The 19391-nt window shown below is 32.5% G+C and overlaps 2 protein-coding genes across 2 annotated transcripts; both read right to left on the bottom strand.

The window, feature by feature from the left end:
• Positions 1 to 1947: 1947 nt before the first annotated feature.
• On the bottom strand, positions 1948 to 5650 carry LOC108326790 (uncharacterized). The gene is made up of 8 exons (XM_017560352.2): positions 5270 to 5650; positions 5128 to 5187; positions 4854 to 5018; positions 4053 to 4235; positions 3657 to 3787; positions 2849 to 3017; positions 2610 to 2739; positions 1948 to 2410 (listed from the first exon to the last, which is right to left on the bottom strand). The coding sequence occupies exons 1-8, from the start codon at positions 5477 to 5479 to the stop codon at positions 2139 to 2141; spliced, it is 1320 nt and encodes a 439-aa protein (XP_017415841.1). The 5' UTR covers positions 5480 to 5650; the 3' UTR covers positions 1948 to 2138.
• A 9774-nt stretch (positions 5651 to 15424) lies between these two features.
• LOC128195378 (uncharacterized) lies at positions 15425 to 18405 on the bottom strand. Its single transcript, XM_052872657.1, has 5 exons — positions 18160 to 18405; positions 17403 to 17681; positions 16036 to 16140; positions 15859 to 15949; positions 15425 to 15771 (listed from the first exon to the last, which is right to left on the bottom strand). Exons 1-5 carry the CDS (start codon positions 18403 to 18405, stop codon positions 15425 to 15427), a joined length of 1068 nt encoding a protein of 355 aa, XP_052728617.1.
• Positions 18406 to 19391: the final 986 nt, after the last annotated feature.

Genomic DNA, 19391 nt, shown 5'->3' with positions numbered 1-19391 from the left:
GTGATTACCACTAATTGGATCATAATTAGATCATTACAAATGAAATGTCTACTTCATAATCTTTAAATATAGACTTGAAATAATGAGATAAGTGTAGCATTTGGTGCACCAATAACATCTCAACTGTCAAAAGTTGAATTGATTTTGATATCGGAGGAGTACATTTTGCATGTGTTTTTCAAATAATAATGGACAAACAGTCACAACACCCTTGGAGGAAAAAACAATAAATGAACCATTTTTTAGATCTTAAATGTTGATATGGACCTTATATCTCCAAATATTATGTAATGCTAACCATGACATGATTTATAACTTGCATGCTTTTATAATTTTGAATTGAAAAAAAGAGAAAGAAAACTAATGAACTTGGTATTAGGAGATGAAGTTGAGTTCGTAAGTTATTGCTTCATTAGACTAAAATTCTTTATTAAGTTTTTGAGGAATAAAATTTTAATCACCAAAATTGTGTGTTTGATATAGATAGTCATTTTTCACATCATCCAAAAGCCAGTGGATCATGTTAGAAAACAAAGTACAGGTGTAGATACAAATAATTACCGAATTATTTTAGTTTAGATACAAAGAAATAGCGATTTGTTTCTGTCTAGATACAAAAAATTCCTTCCACAACTTGCTCCCATTAACGAGCATAAAATCTAGAGAACACTCAAATGAATGCATAGAGTAAGTTATAAAAGACTTCTTTTGCTTTGTCAATTCAATGGTGTGTGTTTGTCTAAGAGAAAATATTAAAGATAGGATAATTTTGCTGTTAATTTCATTTATTTTTAAAGGATAGGGCAATTTTCTAATAAGTTAAGAAAACTTTCACATTGGATTGTGTTTTTAGACTGTGACTGTCTAAATAAAAATTAGGGTTACATATTATTTTAATTCTTAAATTTTGATATAAAATTATAATTCCTTATTGTTCCAAATTTTAATACAATTTGATCCTGAAATTTTAAAAATAAATAAATATAATATTTATAATCCAATTACATTAGTCATTGGCTTAAAATGATTAAAATGTATCAAAATTTTAGAAATGAACAAATTATAATTGCATATCCAAATTTAAAAATTAAAAACATCCCTAAAAATTTTATCACAAAATGATCTTTTGATCGAATATATATGTAAAAAAAACTATACAACTTATGTTTGTATTGTCATTGAAAAGTGAGGTAATTATAAGGATAATCTTACCGTTGGTAGAAGATAAAAAAAAATGAATGATGACCTAAACACATTTAATTTATTATAGTATTTGTAGGAACCATCATCAATATTTGTTTTTCAATTTTGAATCCCTTAAATGAACTAGTTTCACTCAAAACTAAAAATTGTTACATTTCAAACATTGGTGATTTTGGAATGAGTTGTGCGTATACAAAGACAATGATATTTTAACATCAAGTTTTTTTACACATTTAATACTATCCTTCACTACTGTTCACTTATTCTTTTTCTTTACAAATACAAAACTTTACTTTAAAACACAGTTAGCTCCTTAACCACCCGATGCATATTGTCAACTATTAATTAATTCATCACTATCTAATAAATGAGCATCATGATTTGACATGTAGCGAGATGGGCTGAGAACAAGAAAGTAGACTAACTTTTAACTCAAGTTAGGTACAGTTCAGCAGTCGCCTCATCTCATTACGTTGTTGGTCCTAGCATCAACTAATATACTCAAATAAATAATTATCCACCTAAGAAGAAGAAAAAAAGATGATAAATTTTAAAGAGAAATCAAACCTAGTAGGAAGAGCAAACCCATGCCATGCATTGACAACTTGTCAATGAAGAGAAATCAACCTGGTCTTAAAATAGTGTAAAATGTGGTTTACCCGAAACGCTAACATTCCCAATCGTTGGTATCATAACTCCAAACAGCAAACTCTACATGCCAGGTTTTGGTCATACCAATAATACTGAAATTTTAAAGCATATCTCTGTTAAGAAAAATGAAGTGAATTGCGACAAATTACTTGTATTTAAAAATACAAATGACTGGAGACTTATCCTTAACAATAACTGTACACCTGAAATGGACACCGCTATCACCCATGCATATATAGTTATGCATATATAATAAAGCATAACTATAATTTTCATTTTCAAACTCACACAGCTTCCATTTCTAACTTTTTTGTTATTTTGTCTCCATCTGACACCGCCAGAGTGATTCCAGGCTTCTCAGCTGGATGGTCAGAAAGCTTGAGATTTGAGAAAGCATCGCTAATCAAATCAGCAGCTTCTGACCCTGTTCTTCCTTCTGTGTTAATTGTCTTCTCCGGGGTAGGAACTTGAGCTTCTTTCCCAACAGTCAACTCCAACTTCTTGAATTCTTCTTCAATATCTTCATCCTCAATATCCACGTATGACGGCGTTTGTTCTGCAGTCACCAAAAAGTAAAATATTGGTCACAAAAAGAAATCAAACACTTAATTATTGACATCAAACACAAGACACTACCACCATCCTGAAATCCCCTCAAGTTCAATATCTCACAAACCAATGAAACCATTTCATTTCAAAATAAACTGCAAAAGCACGGTTCAAATGCATGCCACAATAGACATGACAAAATATACCTAGTATCTTTTCAATTTCCTTGTGTGAATCAATGCTCTCTTGGATATCTCTTAAACAAAGATCAACATCTTCCACGCTGATCTTATTTTCTTTAATAGCCCGAGCTCCAATCTGAATAGCTTCAGCAACCTGCTAACAAACAACCGAGCATCAGTTGTAACAAAGACAATATGCAGCTAAAAAGATTCTTCAGATTATGACGATACTGATCAACTTTATATAATGCTTAAAATCGTGCCTTCTTTGTTGACTCAGCATCAGCGATAACACCAAGTACTTCCTCTACTCTGCTCAAAAGTGATGAACATTTTTCTCTACTATGGGTGACTAATTTCAGCTCCCTTGCATAGCTAAGGGCCAACTTTTTGTTCCCAGATTGTAGAGAAGCCAATGCTGATTTTCTCAACCTAATAAAATGAATCTGTGAGGAATCTAAACCTTTTGGAGCAAACATCCCTACCAGATGCAGCATATCTGTTAAAAGGAACGGATGATAGTATATGATGTGAAAATCACTGCAACTTTTGATTTTTGACTTCTGAAGGCCACACTTCTCTTGGAACATAAATTTGTAGAAATATAACCAATCAAATTACATTGCAGTCAAACTATTGTCCGTTAATCCATGTTTTAAGAGTGGACGACCCGCAAATTATCACAAGAGGTCCAAAACCAAGGTGAAAAGGTCTTGACAATGGTCACACAACAGAAACCACAAAGTAAGATATCACATGAATGAGGATATCATGCACATCAACAATGCTATTTTGTCAATGTGTTTGGATATAAGCTTATTTGCGTAAGAACGACTTATAACCAGAATGTCACTGAGAGGTTTAAGAAAAACGAAAAGAAATTTTTCTAAAAGAATATAAAAACCAAACATAGTGTAAGATAGTATAATATTTTACTTTGGAACAAGAAAGGGAGACAGCATACGAAGGAAGATTTTGTTTTATTTTTTCTTGGAAATTTTTTTACTGTTTCTATTCAGAAGTTCGTTCAGGATACATATACAAGTATAAAGTTTTATAAAATAAACTCACAATTCATAACGCCTGTCGGTCACATCCAGTTGCTGCTGAAGCTTCTCAGTCGTCCAGATCAGGTGCAGCACATCATAGTCTAAATTGGTGATGCTAGATAATGCTCCAGCTGAAAGAGAAACTTTCACTCCCTGAAAATAAAGAAATTAAAAAAAAAACACTAGAAATAAGACAAGTACGTAATCATTACAGATAATTCCTGCCTGCCACAACAGAATATTCTTGACCAGTATCAATAACAATCAGATTTTTTCTGAGGTCTATTTATTTACCAGAAATGTCAAAGGATATACAGGTCCCATCTAAGACTTACATGTAAAGAAAAAATCTTCCCTGATACAGAGTATCAAATGATAGCATTTCTTTTTTTATGATTGGAATAATAACTTCAGTTACCTCAACAAAATCTTTCTTGTTCACTGACAGATACTGTGCTGTTCTGCACCCAGACAGATACCTCAATATTACAGATGCCTCCTCCTGCCCTCCACATATGTCCTGAAATTTCTTCATTGTAACGACACAAGACGGATTCCAGTGACTCTCAGATAGATGTTTGACAACTCCAGCAGCCTTATCCTATACATGAAGAAATAAAACTATAGTTGAGTAGTAGTAATCTCAAATCGAGCATAATCATGGTTCTAAGTTGCAGTCTGCAACTAAAATTGCGACCACAATATTGTTGTTATGGTGCATCCCATAATCACATAAATTGCCACAACAAGTCCATAACGTAGCTGCAATAGAGTCTCAACGAAACCTCAACATCGTTTTATTTCATTTTTATCACAAGAAAAAACAAAGATTCTAATTTCAATGACAATATGGAATCAGTATTGTTGTGTTGAAAGCTGACGGAGTACAAGAGACATCTCATGTTAGTTGCAGGAGGGTAGTGTGATGCATAGCTGTAGAATATGTATCAATAATGATCACAGTAAAAATCTTAACCAAAGATGCATAAGATAAATCAAACACTAAGGAAGGCCAGGAATTTACGTAAGAGTTATTATGGAGTGGGAGATGAACAACAATGAGGAAAATTATGCATAGGGAACGCACTTTATTTTTTCTTCCCACTCTTTGCAAAACAAACAAGAAGTCTCTCTACCCTTCCTCATACCAAACTAACAACACAAATGAAAAGAAAGGATTAAAGTTCTTGACATAAAAGGGTGCGTGATAACTGATAACCTTAAGCACAGCCGTTACGATGACACGCTGTTCAGCCATAAAGTCTGGAGTTGCTGGTCTTGTTATCAAGTTACTCACTCTTCTGACTAGTTGGGAGAATCGCCCACTCGATGGATCCGCAAGATCCACAGTTCTTGTTATGTCACCTTCATTATACATTAGAGACTGGCAAATGAAAATATGTAAAGACAAAAACAAACAAAAAATGGTTTTTTTTTATGGATAACAACATGAACTGATCAGAAAGAAAGAGTAATGACTCATCCACACTCACCAATACATTGTCAAGACACAAAGGGGTTAACCCTCCTCGATTAAACCAATCATTCTTAACCTGAAAATAACTAACATAAGGTGAGAGAAAAAAGAAAGAGGGAAACTGAAATTGGAAAAACCCGGTATCACCCCGTACTTACTTGGGAGGGTTGAATGAGGAGGAGGCGAAAATGTGTGGCTATTTTGATGATCAATTGTTTCCAGAATAGGAAAGAGGGTTCCCAATCGCATCTTTGCCCGGAAAAAGCTTTGAATCGAGCAACGGCAATCACGTCGTCGTCCCAATCAGCAACTTCCTTAGCTATGAAATCCCTAACGATCGCACCATTCACATTCGAAATCGAATCCATCTTCCAAATTAAATCACTTCCTTTTCTTGCATGGTCTTCCGTAAACGTAACCCTTTCTTTACAAATGCTCGGAACAAAATCAGTATCTTGCTAGTGTGTTCTTCAAAAAGTCACTATAAAAAATAGTTAATTACTTCCATCTGAAATTTAAAAAATTGGTACTTCAACAAGGGCAATACTCAATTAGTTGTTTATTTTATATGATTGAAATTTCTAATTAAATTGGGCGGGTTTGTACGTGCATGTGGTGTAAGATGCGGATTGAATAGGCTTATTTGTCGAAAATGAATATGGGCCCAAGCCCAAGCCCGCAGTGATTATGAAGGATCTTGATTAATAAGAAACAACGTAGTTGTTACTTAATCAACTAATCATCTAGGGTTTTTTTTATTAGAATTTACGATGAAGATGCATTTATGGAATTAAAAATAAAAAAATTCTAATTTTTTTTATTTTAAAATTATTTTTAGGGTGGTAAGATAATTTTTTCGTAACCTTAAATATTTTCGGGTAATTTTTTTTTTTTTTAAATTCAAATTCAAGTTTCTAAATTAAGTTCGGGTAAGCTTTACCCAAACTTATAAGTTGTAACATAAAGAAGAAAGATCAACGAAAATGAGTAAGTTAGAGCAAATAACATAAAACGTTATAAACAGATAACATTACAAATTGCTAAAAGTAAAACAATCACACTTTTAAATTTTCAATTATTTAGGCCACAATATATTTCTAATATATTTACTTTTTTCATTAACCTTTAAATTTGAGTTAAAGTTTTCTTTTTTTCAAAACATGATTTTCTTTACATAATTTTTTCTATTGATCGAATATGTAAAACTCGTCTCGTTAGGAACGAAAACCGTTAACTCAAATCTGAGAGTTAAGAAAATAAAATGTATCTTTTAAAAAAATATATTTTAGCTTATTATTTATACGACTTATCATAAAACATTTTCGAACAGCCATGTCTTTGTTTAGTACAGGGAAAATAAAACAGTGAATGGAAATAGAAAAAAAAATAAACAGATAAAAAAATATGGTAAATTTTGATGTTTTCGATTTGAGAAAATTTAAAAAGTAATATATATATATATATATATATATATATATATATATATATACTTGTGTCGACTTTTACGGTTTGTTCATCCGAGTATTCAATAAATTTAGTAAATAAAAGCTAATAGAGGAGGGAATAAAGAAAGAAGGGACAAAACTTTGGAGAACTTTAGTCCTGTGATTTGACAAGAAAATGAGAACACATAACTTTGCATGAGAAACCATAATGAAGAGGCCCAGAAAAAAAAAAGTTGAAAAAGGGACTACCAAAGCATAACAATCATTTATATTTTGGAGTATGCTAATTATTATTTTTTTCAATTAAACGTGATTGATATCCATCATCGAATGATTGAGATATATTTTAGTGAGTTGTAAATATATATATATATATATATATATGAGGTAGAAAAATAAAAAAAATTATAGTTGCGTACGTCATATACTTTTTTATCTGCATTGTTTGTTCTAGTGACGCACATTATGTAGTAAATGATTAGTTGATGAGACTAAAACTTGAGCATGGGAATTTAATCTTACATGTTCAAAGTTGAAATCAGTGAAAATGATGTAATCTTTATGAGAGTTGACCATCACTTCCCACTAACGCATCCATTGGTTATTCATAAGAGTTAAAAGATGCTCCATAATCCATTTCTCCTTCGACTGAAAGTCATATTGTAATGATGAGCACTTGCCATTTTCCCTCTTGCTTTCTCTTTTCTCTTCTCTTCTTCATTTTCCCATCAAACGTGACTTGATCGTACATACTCATCAAAAGTGATGTGCCTTTCTCCCCTTAAAAAGTAGACCATTCTCCCTCACTTCTAACATATCTCACTGTTGTAAATCCAAATTGGGAAAATAAATTTTTGACAAGATTGTAAGAATAGCACCGTTAATTATGACAATTAATTAATCCATTTAAGATTTCATGCATCCAATGTGACCAAGGATTTCTTTGTTTCTCTTTTTCTTAATTGTCATTAATCAGACACATGCATGTGCGAAATTAATTACCTTCCGGGACAAAACTTCAAAACATTTAATTATTATAAATTTAATTTGAATCTTAAAGGAACTGGGTGTCGTTGAATAGACCAGTGTATGTGGTGGAAGTTATTAGCATGCAAGAACATGGGATGTTTCCTAAAATAAATTGTGGGATTTGAGAGAATTAGATGTTGATCTGTTGGACGTTAACATCAAGGAGTGGATTGTGGATAAGGTTGTGAAATTTAGCAAAGTATTATAAGACAGCTTAGCACGATGTCTAATCCCATTATCTCGTTATCCGAAGCTGATGGTTGATGTTTGTTGTGTTGCGTGTTTATATTCAAGGACAGCTTCATCATGGTAACTTGTTCATTACAATCTACAACGTTAACCACTTTCTAACTTCCCCCTACTAATATAACCCATCCCATCACCACACCTTTTCTTTCGTCGCCCCAATCATTAAAGTAAATGCTAATTACTAATTAAGGAACAAACAAATCAAACTCTATATATTCTGGGTTTTATTCATTGCACTCCATGTGACTGCACATCTCATCACAACTTTAATAATTCAGGAATATCAACCAAAAATCATTATTTAATCATAGTAAAAATCATATATTTTTTTATAATGTTTAACAACGGATTGCAAGCAAATCATTGGAATGCGAACAAATAAAAAGATTATGAGTAGCTAGATTTCTTTTTTTTTTCTTTGCCTTTTCGCAATGTGTGCGTTTGTTTGGACAATATATAGCAAACATTTGATTCTTGATAGATAGGGTGCAACTCAACATGCTGGAACTGCTGTGTTAATTGCTTGCCTGCAAGGAGCCAAACGCTACCCAATTTTAATGATTGATATTAAGATTAGCTTCCTCCCATGTCAAACTTCATTTAGCAAAGGAACGTTTATTTACGATCAAGAAAAATCCAGACCAAACAAAACAGTTAAAACAGATATAAAAGTTAATCTTAAACTTATGAGAAAAAATTCAAATGAAATTCTGACATACGAGTGTAATAATTTTATAAAAACTGAAATAAAAAGCAACTAAATTCATATGGATTCATTTTTGTAATAGATTAGGATATACTGATTTCATATCCAAATGGTAGCTATTTGGTGTAGGTATAAAGAGAACTCCTAGTGTTTTTCACTCAATCTAGGAAAAAAGTTTCGAAAAGAACTTCTAGCATTTTCTGGTCAGTCTAGGGAACCATTCTAAAGAGAATTCTTAAAGTCCGCTGCTCGGTGATTCCAAAGTGAACTCATGTGAACTTTCTCGACTTGGGAAATGATTCTAAAGTGAACTCTTAAAGTCTGCCGCTCAGTGCAAAGAGAAATGAAGACTTAAAGTGTATAGAAAATAGACTTCCTAAATATCTCTTTTAAACTCATAATAATCCTTGTACATCTCTTTCAATAAAGAGCTTGTTTGATTCCCTTACGCTTTACAAATATATGGTATTAATAATTGATTGTTGGGTTTGATTGCTTAAAAGTATACTGCATTAATGATTAATCAATGAGTTTGACTGTCTCAAGCCCTATAAATATCGATTGATGTCCAGGTAAATACACATTGATCTATTCTAACAAGATAGAGACATGGATTGCGTTATTGCGTTCTTGGTGATTATTTTGGAAAAAGTGTGTATAATTATGTGCTTAAAAGCATTGGGTCCTGCATGAGCTAAGTTATGTCCTATTTCTGTCATTCTTCATCCATCTAAATAAACTCCAATAATTCAATGTTTTGTTTCAATTTCTTCTGTTTATGTTTGTGTGGCTTAGCTCAGTGCTGCTGCCCCTTATCCTCTTTTCAACTTTCATCAAGAAGATAAAAATTATTGCTAATTAAGACTAATTTACAACAAACACATTTTTAATAAAGTTTCACATTCGTCATTCTCACTCATTCTTCGTTTTCCACCTCAAACGTGTATAAACATAGCACATGCATATGAAGATAGAACTATCTTGAAGAAGACGGTGAATGATTTTATTTGCATAGCAGCATTGGTAAATAATACAGTAGTTGGAGATTGCTTTAGGCATCATGAACATGATGAACTTTAAAGGAAATAAATATAAAGCCTAAGTAAGAAGCTGTCTCTCTTTAATTAAATCAGCAAACTATTGTTGAATTGACAGGCGGTAGTTACCAGTTATTTGGGGATTGAGTTTCCCAACAGTTATTTATGTGAAAGTGGTGTTGCCCTTTTTGGCATTATATTGCCTCTGGCTGAAGGGTGATCATTTGGGTATCCCAATTATTTAAGGGAGATGACCCTAATTATATGGAGCAAGACAGGGACCATATTTGGCACAACACACGATTTTCATCATGAGGAACCATAGTTCTAGATTCAATGTCTACCTTCGAATAGGCATTTTCTTTGGGGCTTCTGTTGTTCGTCAGAGAAAGAGAACAGAATAATATAATAGAAAGGGAAATGACCTTTTAAGTTGTTTGCCATAAAAAACGAGAGAAAAGAAAGATATCAAGTATGTAAAAAGTGAAAGGAAAGAAAGATAATGTGTATGAAATGGCTTAAATCTTGTAAGCGAAAAAAAAACGCAAAAAAATAATTTGATCAGTTTTGTAATTTCATTGGTAGAAAAGGGACCTGTTTTCCATCCTATTTGGAAAGAAAGACTCAATGTTTTTGTTTTAGTATATTTAGTATTTTCATATTAGTTAGGAGTTGAAATAAAAATTAATTTAATTATATTATTCAAAATGTTTTTAAAGGATAAAATTAAAGTTTCGAATTCTAAAATACACCATATTTTAAATGTGATAATTAATTTTAATGGTATTATTTTAATGGATTTAAGGTTGGAATAGCTTTCCAGTTGTGTTTAGAAGAAAAAGAGTTAAAATAAAAAACTAAAAAAAAAAATGTGAATGGTTTGATAGATGTTATAAATATTTTTTAATAAAAATAATTAAATATTTTTTAAAATCAGTTATTAAATATTAAATTATATTTATCATTATATATTATTTATTTAATTATTATTATTATATTATAAAATTGAAATAAATATTTTATTTTGGTTATATCAAATTTTGAACGTTTGTTCATTTTATTTTATAACTAGTCCACACAAGATTTCTAAGGTAATCATCAATTGTATTTGTGAGATAATGATTTATTAACTAAATATGGTGACATTTATGGGCCATATATGTCATGGCTATTTAATCTTCCTCTCCTCTCGCCAATCCTTGCAACGTGCACAAACCTAGCCACTTTAAGAAAGAGCCCTAAAGCTCATTTTGCTTTTTAAACTAATAAAGTTAGTAATAAGATATTCAAATTAGTTGTCAGTTGTGTCATAGACATAATACCATTAATAGACACTTTAAGAGTTATTCGCATTTGTCAAAGGTTTATTTATATTAAAAATACAATGTGTAATCTATACACTTATTTTAGTTTTCTTTTAGGGGAAATTAAATATATAGCGAATTTTTTTGTTTACCAAAGTGAAGGTTTTTTCTTTTTTTTTCTATGTTTGCCTGAGTTTTGTAATAAGGGCCAACTTATTGGTCACATTATCTTGCAAAATGTAGAGGGGTGGTTAAAGAACGAAACATAAATTAAGTTTTAAATATAAATTTTGAGGAACTGAAATTGTATTTTAGAAAAATGAATGTTAATTTGATTACAAAAATTTGTGAACTAAAACTATATTTTATTAAGTTTCAAAGATTAAAAGTACAATCAACTCTTCAATATATAATACTTTTACAAACACACATATTAAATAAGATTTTTAAATAAAAGTAAATATAATTATATTATGATATAATGCTATTCTTAATATATTTATATAATATTAATATTTAACAAAACAGAGATAATATATTATTTAATTATTATTTAATTCATAAATAAGATTCATATTACTTGTTAGTTCAGTTAGCACTAAAAATTGATTTCAAATTAATTATGGTTATTTATATGGTGTGTGTAAAAGTGTTAGATACTACATTATTGAGAAATTAAATTTTTAAGAGATACGATGTTCTCAGACACCCTTTATAAAAAATATATATGTTATTTAACCAGAAATTTAAAATCTTAGACCACCTAAACTTTGAAAATTGGATTTTAACTAAGGGGTCCACCCACTCGTACCCTCCCCTCCTAGGTCATCCGGACTCGACAAGTTCCTCAAAATAATCCTTCTTATTCTCAATAACTACCTCTATATCTACCATTATACCATGGGATGAGGTTACATTTGATGATATTGAAACCCGACTAGCAGCACTATTATAACTATCAGACTCTTCCGTAAAGCTATAACTCATGTTTGAACCAATACAAGACATACCTTGAGACTTAGAGGTACTCAACTTCTCACAATACTCGACTTCTTAAAAGATGTATTATCCTTTCACAGATAGTAGCCTCAAACCAACCTTCTAAAACTTGATGGTGAATTTGGTCAAATAAGACCTCTATTTATATGAATCTTGGTGACAGTTCACCTTCCACCTTACTGGGTCAAGCGAATTAGGTTAAATGCCCCAAAGAAGTTGTGACTCTTCCTTTTCCAAGCAACATTTTGTTTCGTGTGCGACATGTTAGTCATGTCCCTACACACCTTCCTCACCACCTCAGACCTAAAATTGAATTGTTACAACATCTTTGTCGTTATGATTCTCGAGACTAAGGGGCTACTATACCTATAAGATTACAACTAAAGATACAATTTTTCCTTGCAAAACTCCACAAGATGATTACCGATAACCGACTACCAACAATCGATATTATATTTGACAAGTCAGTTGAAGGCCGACTCTGCTTCACTAAAGTTCTTCACATGTCTTCAAGTCATGAAAAAACTAGAGGATTGATGTACTCTACATGGCCAAGTACCCTTCGACCACATCAACTGATTTGGTCCTAGGACAACATAATAAATAACACATCCTAAGTACCTACACTGAAACACACTCATTGACTATCATTAAGCGGTCTGGCTGAGTACATGTTGGCCTATCAAAGCTAATGGTGTGCCGCTTACTCTAAAACTTAGTAAAACATGATTAAGTATTGACTCAATCAAGGTAAATGGATCACTAGACACACGCCCAGACCTATAAGGACCCACAAATATTAAATTACATAATAAATATAACAGTAATCGAAGTAACTTGTTTATGTTCTGCATTAATTACACTTTAACTTTCCCTTAACGTTTAAGGCTGAGTTGAATGTAAAAATATTTTTAACCAATAAATAAATATATATATATATATATATATATATATATATATATATATATATATATATTTTTTTTTTTATGGTAGACATGTGTTAAATTTCTTCATATAAAAAAACAAGTTATTAATTTTCTAGCCACTAAATTAAGATAACGACTTGAATGTAAAACTTAAAAGAACATAAGTATTGGAATGATTTTTTTTTTCAATAAGATATTTTTAAAAGAATACACGTGTCACTTCTATATATTTACTTCTAAAAATCATTAATAAATTATCAAAACTAAAATATAAATAAAAAATATCATTAAAAACCATAAGCAAAATCTATAAACTTTTTATGTTAAAAAAATTATTTCAACCCTAAAATAATGTTAACACTTAATTATTTTCAAATGCAAACCTCAAGCACATAAAATGAAAATATTAAGGAAATATGACAAAGAAAATATAAGACAATACAAAAGTATTTATAATTTATATATATTTTCCAAACTCATTAACATAGTGATGCAAAATATTAATTTATGTAATATCATTTACATTGTCAATATTTCGATATTTAAACATAAAACATTAAATGCTTAAAACATGATAAAGGGGTGTAAAAGTCAAACGTGTCTACTATTCCACAGAAATTGACAAATTAGGCCTGATAATGGGTGCACTATGAACTCAATACCTACAAGGCACGTTAAAGTATTTCTATTCATAAGTCAATTCTACTCTTTATGATTTCAAAACACAACTTAATTTTAGAGTAATCTTTTTCTATCCTTTTATTATTTTTTAAAATATTGTAAAATAAACAGTAAAAACGCATTGCTCTATTTAACTAAGATATATTTCAGAAAATATTTTTTCAATAAGAAATGAGAAATATCACTATTATCATCTCTAAAAAAATATTAACAAATGTCTCTTTTTATGTACAATTTTATTTATCTCATTTCCCCTGTCGGTAGCCTTGCTACCATTCTGTACTTTGAATGGTTGTTAAATTTTCTGTTCAAAACAAACACGTATTATTAATTAATATTATATTTATTTGATAATTAATTTTATGAATTCTAAAAGGAAAGGACACTGAGTTAAAAAAAAGTACACCAGAAAATCTACAATTATTGTATAATAATAAATTATTATTCTTTTTATTTCAATTAAGTATCTCTCGAAATATGAAAAAAAAATAACTTAATAAAATAACTTACGAAAAATAAAAACACCGACACAAAATATTAAATTAAAAAAAAAATAATTGATTTTTACACGTAGTTGATCTTGTTCCTAACCATGTGGATTGTCCAAATACAAAAACTAAAGATCTGGTTTGAAATTGAAGGATATTTTAGAAAGCAGTCATACTCCATCCATTGATGGATGTAATAAAGAGGCTATATATATATACATATATATATATATATATATGTATATATGTATATATATATATATATATGTATATATATATATATATGTATGTATATAATTGAATCTGCAATTGATGAAAGATTCCAATAGTGACATAATGTGTGGAGGTACAATGATAAAGGAATGGTTCAATAATCGGAGTGAGAAAGTTTGGGACAATTTAGGGCCCAGGAAGAAGAACACCTACCATCAATCCTTATCATCTATAATGGAGATGCAAGGACATGTTTAGAGCCATGTCATAAATTCAACCACTCATTTTCTTTATCAGTTTTTCTATGAATCATGTGGGTTTTTTTTCTTTTTTCTGTTTTTGTGGCTGCTATACCCATTTTAATTACAATATCTTCACGGGAACATAATTTATTGGACTTCAACTTTTAAATATTTCAACTTACAGTATCAGGTTTATTATCATTTTTCATTTTTATTCTAACTACTGTAATCAAATTTCTCATTATAATATCCCACTATTCATTTTAATTGTTATATTTATATACTGTCTATTTTTAATAATTAATAAAATATTTAATCTTCAAACAAAAATACTAATAATTAATAAACTATACCTAGCTAAATTTTCCATGAAATGAAAATAGAATATAGTTTTCATGTCCTTTTTTCCTTTAGTACCAACTCATTTATAACAGCTAATTTTATGACACACACTACAAAAAAGTAGGGTATTACCGAAGGCCAGAAGCCCTCGGAAAATGCCAAAGGCCGTCGATAATGGGTGTTTACCGAAGGCTTATCGACGGCCAAAAATCCTTCGGTAAACCTCTTGTCGCTAAAAATTACCGAGGGCTTCTGCCCTTCGGTAATTACCGAAGGCTTTACCGAAGGGCAGAAGCCTTCGGTAATTACCGAAGGGCGAAAGCCTTCGGTAATTACCGAAGGGCGAAAGCCTTCGGTAATTACCGAAGGGCGAAAGCCTTCGGTACGGTGCAGAGAAATATCTGTTTTAATTGTTTTGCTGTTCTACCACACATACCTGCATATCATATTCACAACACACAGACCTGTATAACAGTTTCAATTTACAAACAAACAGACCTGCATATATATATTGTCCATCCCAAAATTTTATATTCATTGATGGAAAAGCATAAAGTACTATAACATTATTATCATAATGTACTAACATCAATTATATTCTAACAATATCATAATAACATTTAAATGTACTATGATCAATAACAAAATGAAACTAAAAATCTACACAGTCTTCAGAAAGATGTTCATCCTCCTGGTCATCTGTAGATGGCTGGACTGGTGTGGGCTGGACTGGTGTGGGCTGATGAGGGACGGCGGGTGACGGGGAGGGTCGTGGCTGGGTCGGAGGGACAATGGAAGGAGTGTCTGAAGTTTGAGGCAGCGCTCTCATGACCAGGGCCTTGAAGCTTGAGAACTCATCTCTCAAGTCACTGTATTCTTCTCTCAATGCACGGTTTTCGTGGTCACGTTGGTCCAGTAGCTGTGTCAAGCGCTGGATGGCCTCGTCAGCAGAAGAGGTGGAAGAAGAAGGTTGATGCTTCAGTGTACCTCCTTTCGATGCTGTATAGTTTGCAGCAAGTTGTCCTGCACCGTAGACTCGTCCCTTTTTCTTCCCACCAACGACATCGACCCAGCATTGTGTCCTACGGATGTCGTCATCTGTATTACTCGTATCATCCGGTGTAGGAGCTGACCCATGTTCGGATCTAACCTGTGAAAGTCTCGTAGAAAAATCTTCCTGTTCAAACAATAAAAGCAATGTCAGAGAATGATACAATAACATAATCATGTGGATTACTAATACTAGGAGTGCTATTTGCTTACATGAGTCTTGCGAGACCTTTCATCAACGAATTCATTAGTGCCCTTCCGAACATGGGTCTGTGCAAAGACCTCGTCAACATGGACCGCTCGTCCAAGAGCTTGTGCCTGTAACATAATTTAGACTTAACATGGAATCCAATAATGTGGAAACCAAAGGAGATAAACCCAGCTTTTTCCAATCCAAATTCCAAATTTAACTGTGACTAAAAACCAAACAGCAACTAAAATGTACACTGCAGCAGCAAAATGAGTAGAAAAATGATGGTTTCAGTGGTAAAAATGAGTGGCAGTGGTTTTAGGGATCAAATGACACCTAAAGGAAGTTTATATCATCATATTGAACATGTAGAAGCAGTGAAACAAGCAAGAAAAAATGTACTGCAGAATTTCAGTTGTGCACTTGCTAAAAGTGACCAAAATTTGGTGATGTAGCAAGTATATTTCGGTTTGGCTCAAAATTGACCATATGAACAATAGAAAACAACTTTCAATTCACCAAAAATGACTCCATAAGCAATGAAACACAACCATAACAGTCAAGCTCTCAATATGAGGTGTGCACTTGCAAATTTAAGGCAAAAGTGATGGTTCAAAAGGTGATTTGGTACATTGGCTGGAGAAAGACCAAATGAACAGTGCTAACAACTTTAAACCATCAAATTGAAAATGTTTAAGCACTAAGACAGTCAAGGGACACAATGCAGCAGAAAATCACAAGTTCACTTCCACATTTAGGCAAAATTTGGTGGTTTAATGGGTCATTCTGCATAAACACGTTTGGAAACATTATTTGATGGTTGGGGCAACTTTTATCATCAATTTCAACATGTTTAGACACTAAGACAGCAAAGAATCACACTGCACTACAAAATCACTACTTCACTTCCAAAATAAGGCAAAATTGATGGTTTAGGAAGTGATTTTGCATATGAGCTCAAATTTGACCAAATGAACAGTGCATACATGTTTCAAATGGTAAAATACACTTGCACAAATGTGTAAAATGCACTGAAATGGACAGATTCAACAAAACACCCCTGCTGTAGCCAATTATGCAGCACTTTTTACTAAAAAAATTGCACTAGAATTCAAGGAAACACTGCAATCATGTTTATCATCATCAAATAAATTTGTTCAAAGTTGTAGATGCAAAAAAAATCTGAACAAAACAGATTGCACCTGTCAAACCAGAGAAGTATTTTTATGCAGATTTTTAAATAAGTTTATGATGAACTCAACCACTCATTTTGCAATTAAGTGATTAATATGAGTTGCTACACCTTTAGCAATGCTTATCAACATCAAACATACTTGCACGATGCTTAAGAGACAAGAAAATCTGGACAGAAACAGCTTGAAGAGATTACCATACGAATGGCATGCTCGTGAATCGTGATCGACCCACCAGTATGCAAGGCACCACCCCTTTCAGACGATCTGTTCTTCTGGGCTGTAGCAGACTTCTTACGAAACTCTACTGTGTTCCAATGTGCAAGCAAAGAGTTCCAAATAATTTCGCCCATCCAGTCAGGGCGCTCCCCTGCAATCCTGGCATCCCTAAACATCTCTGAGAGCCGATGAGATGCTTTCATGTGAAAATTTCTATGAATTTGACTTTCATGCTCAGCTTTCCACTGCACCTTCTTCTGTAATGATGAACAAAACAAAAATTGATTAAGACATGGTAAGATATGAATGATAATTAATTTAAAGTGTTCTTGACCTTAAAACGCTCCCAGAATGGCTTTCTGTCGTCTATAGGTATGGCTCCCCAAGTAGGCCATGGAGTCAAATACTGTTGCTTAATTGAACGTGTTATGGCCTGGGAAGCAACTCTGGAGGGAATAAACCTTCATATAAATAAATAAAAGTCATTTCAGTAAAGAAAGTTTAAAACATCAATCAAAGTTAAAACTGGGATTAAAGTATTTACCCTTTTCCATATGGCTCAATCCATGGTCGATCATGGAAAGGCGGGTCAACATCTTCAGCATCACCAGCTGAAGGCGGTGTAGAAGATGAGGAAGCTATAGAAGTAGGGTCAGGGGGAGGAGTGGGGGTAATAACCTCAGGGGGAGGAGTGGGGGTAATAATGACAGGGGGAGGAGTGGGAATAATAATCACAGGGGGAGGCAGAGGCTCTTCTGCATGGGTAGGAGCAGGAGGGTGTACAACAGGGGTAGGAGGAGGAGGATGTACTGCAGGGGTAGGAGAAGGAGGGTGTACTGCAGGAGTAGAGGGAGGTTGTACTGTAGGGGTAGGTAGTGTACTAGGCACCCTAAGTACATACTTTGGGGCCTTCCGTTGCCTTTTTTTAGGCCTGGCTACCCCTTTTCCTTTATCAGGTTTATCTGAACCTTGTCCTGTCATTGCTGCATTTGAAATGTTTACACATAAAGTGAAACAATAGAAAAGAATAAGAAAGGATCACTATAAATTAAAGTGAATTTAAAATTACTACATGCATGACAATAACGAAGGATGACTACAAATGAAATATTGTAACCATTCATGTCTCTATTGAAATGATAGTTCAATTTGCTACAATATTTAAGATAGTCGAAATTCAATCATCGTCATCATGATCTTCATCTTCATCTTCATCTTCTTCATCATCATCTTCATCTTCTTCATCATCTTCATCATCATCATCATCTTCTTCTTCTTCTTCTTCTTCTTGCTTCTTGTTCGTCATGTCGATGAAGAGCATTGTTGACCATCTCTTGCATATAGGCAAATTGATCTATCTCAGATGTATGTACAACAGTATTCGAACCTGATGCAAGCCGATTTTGAACTCTATTGGAGGTCGAAGGATTTTCTTCACCATGAAATGTCCAAACCGTGTAATTAGGCATGAACCCTTTTTGGTATAGGTGAACTTTAATCTCTTCATCTTTCAAAATCCTTGTACATTCGCACTTCATGCATGGGCATCGAATCCCTCCATCAATGGCATAATAATGACTGCGTCGAGCCGTCTCCACAAACTCTTGAACTCCGATGACAAAAGATTCCTTCAAACCTCTCCGTCCGCTATAACAACGGTCGTACATCCATGCACGATGGTTGAGAAAATAGGCCATGTTCTGTGACAAGCCAAAAAAAAAAAATCATTGTCAAAACAGCAACACTCCATGCGACATAAGTAATAAACCTATTACTATTCAAGTCGAACATGGAAGGCAATTTGAACACTTCGGTTACTTTAGGTGAATTCCCAATTTCTCACCTATTAGTACACTTTTTTAGGTTTTACTTTAGAATAGTTTAAGACTAATTCTACTTAGTGTAGTTTAGTGTAGTTAGTGGAGTTTAGCCTAACTCATTCTTCAAAGTTTGTTTATGCTATTTTA

The sequence above is a fragment of the Vigna angularis genome, chromosome 2 (genome assembly GCF_016808095.1).
Source record: "Vigna angularis cultivar LongXiaoDou No.4 chromosome 2, ASM1680809v1, whole genome shotgun sequence".
Classification (NCBI taxonomy): domain Eukaryota; kingdom Viridiplantae; phylum Streptophyta; class Magnoliopsida; order Fabales; family Fabaceae; genus Vigna; species Vigna angularis.
The sequence above is the reverse complement of the archived record's forward strand: the minus strand, read 5'-3'. Positions and strand labels throughout refer to the sequence as shown.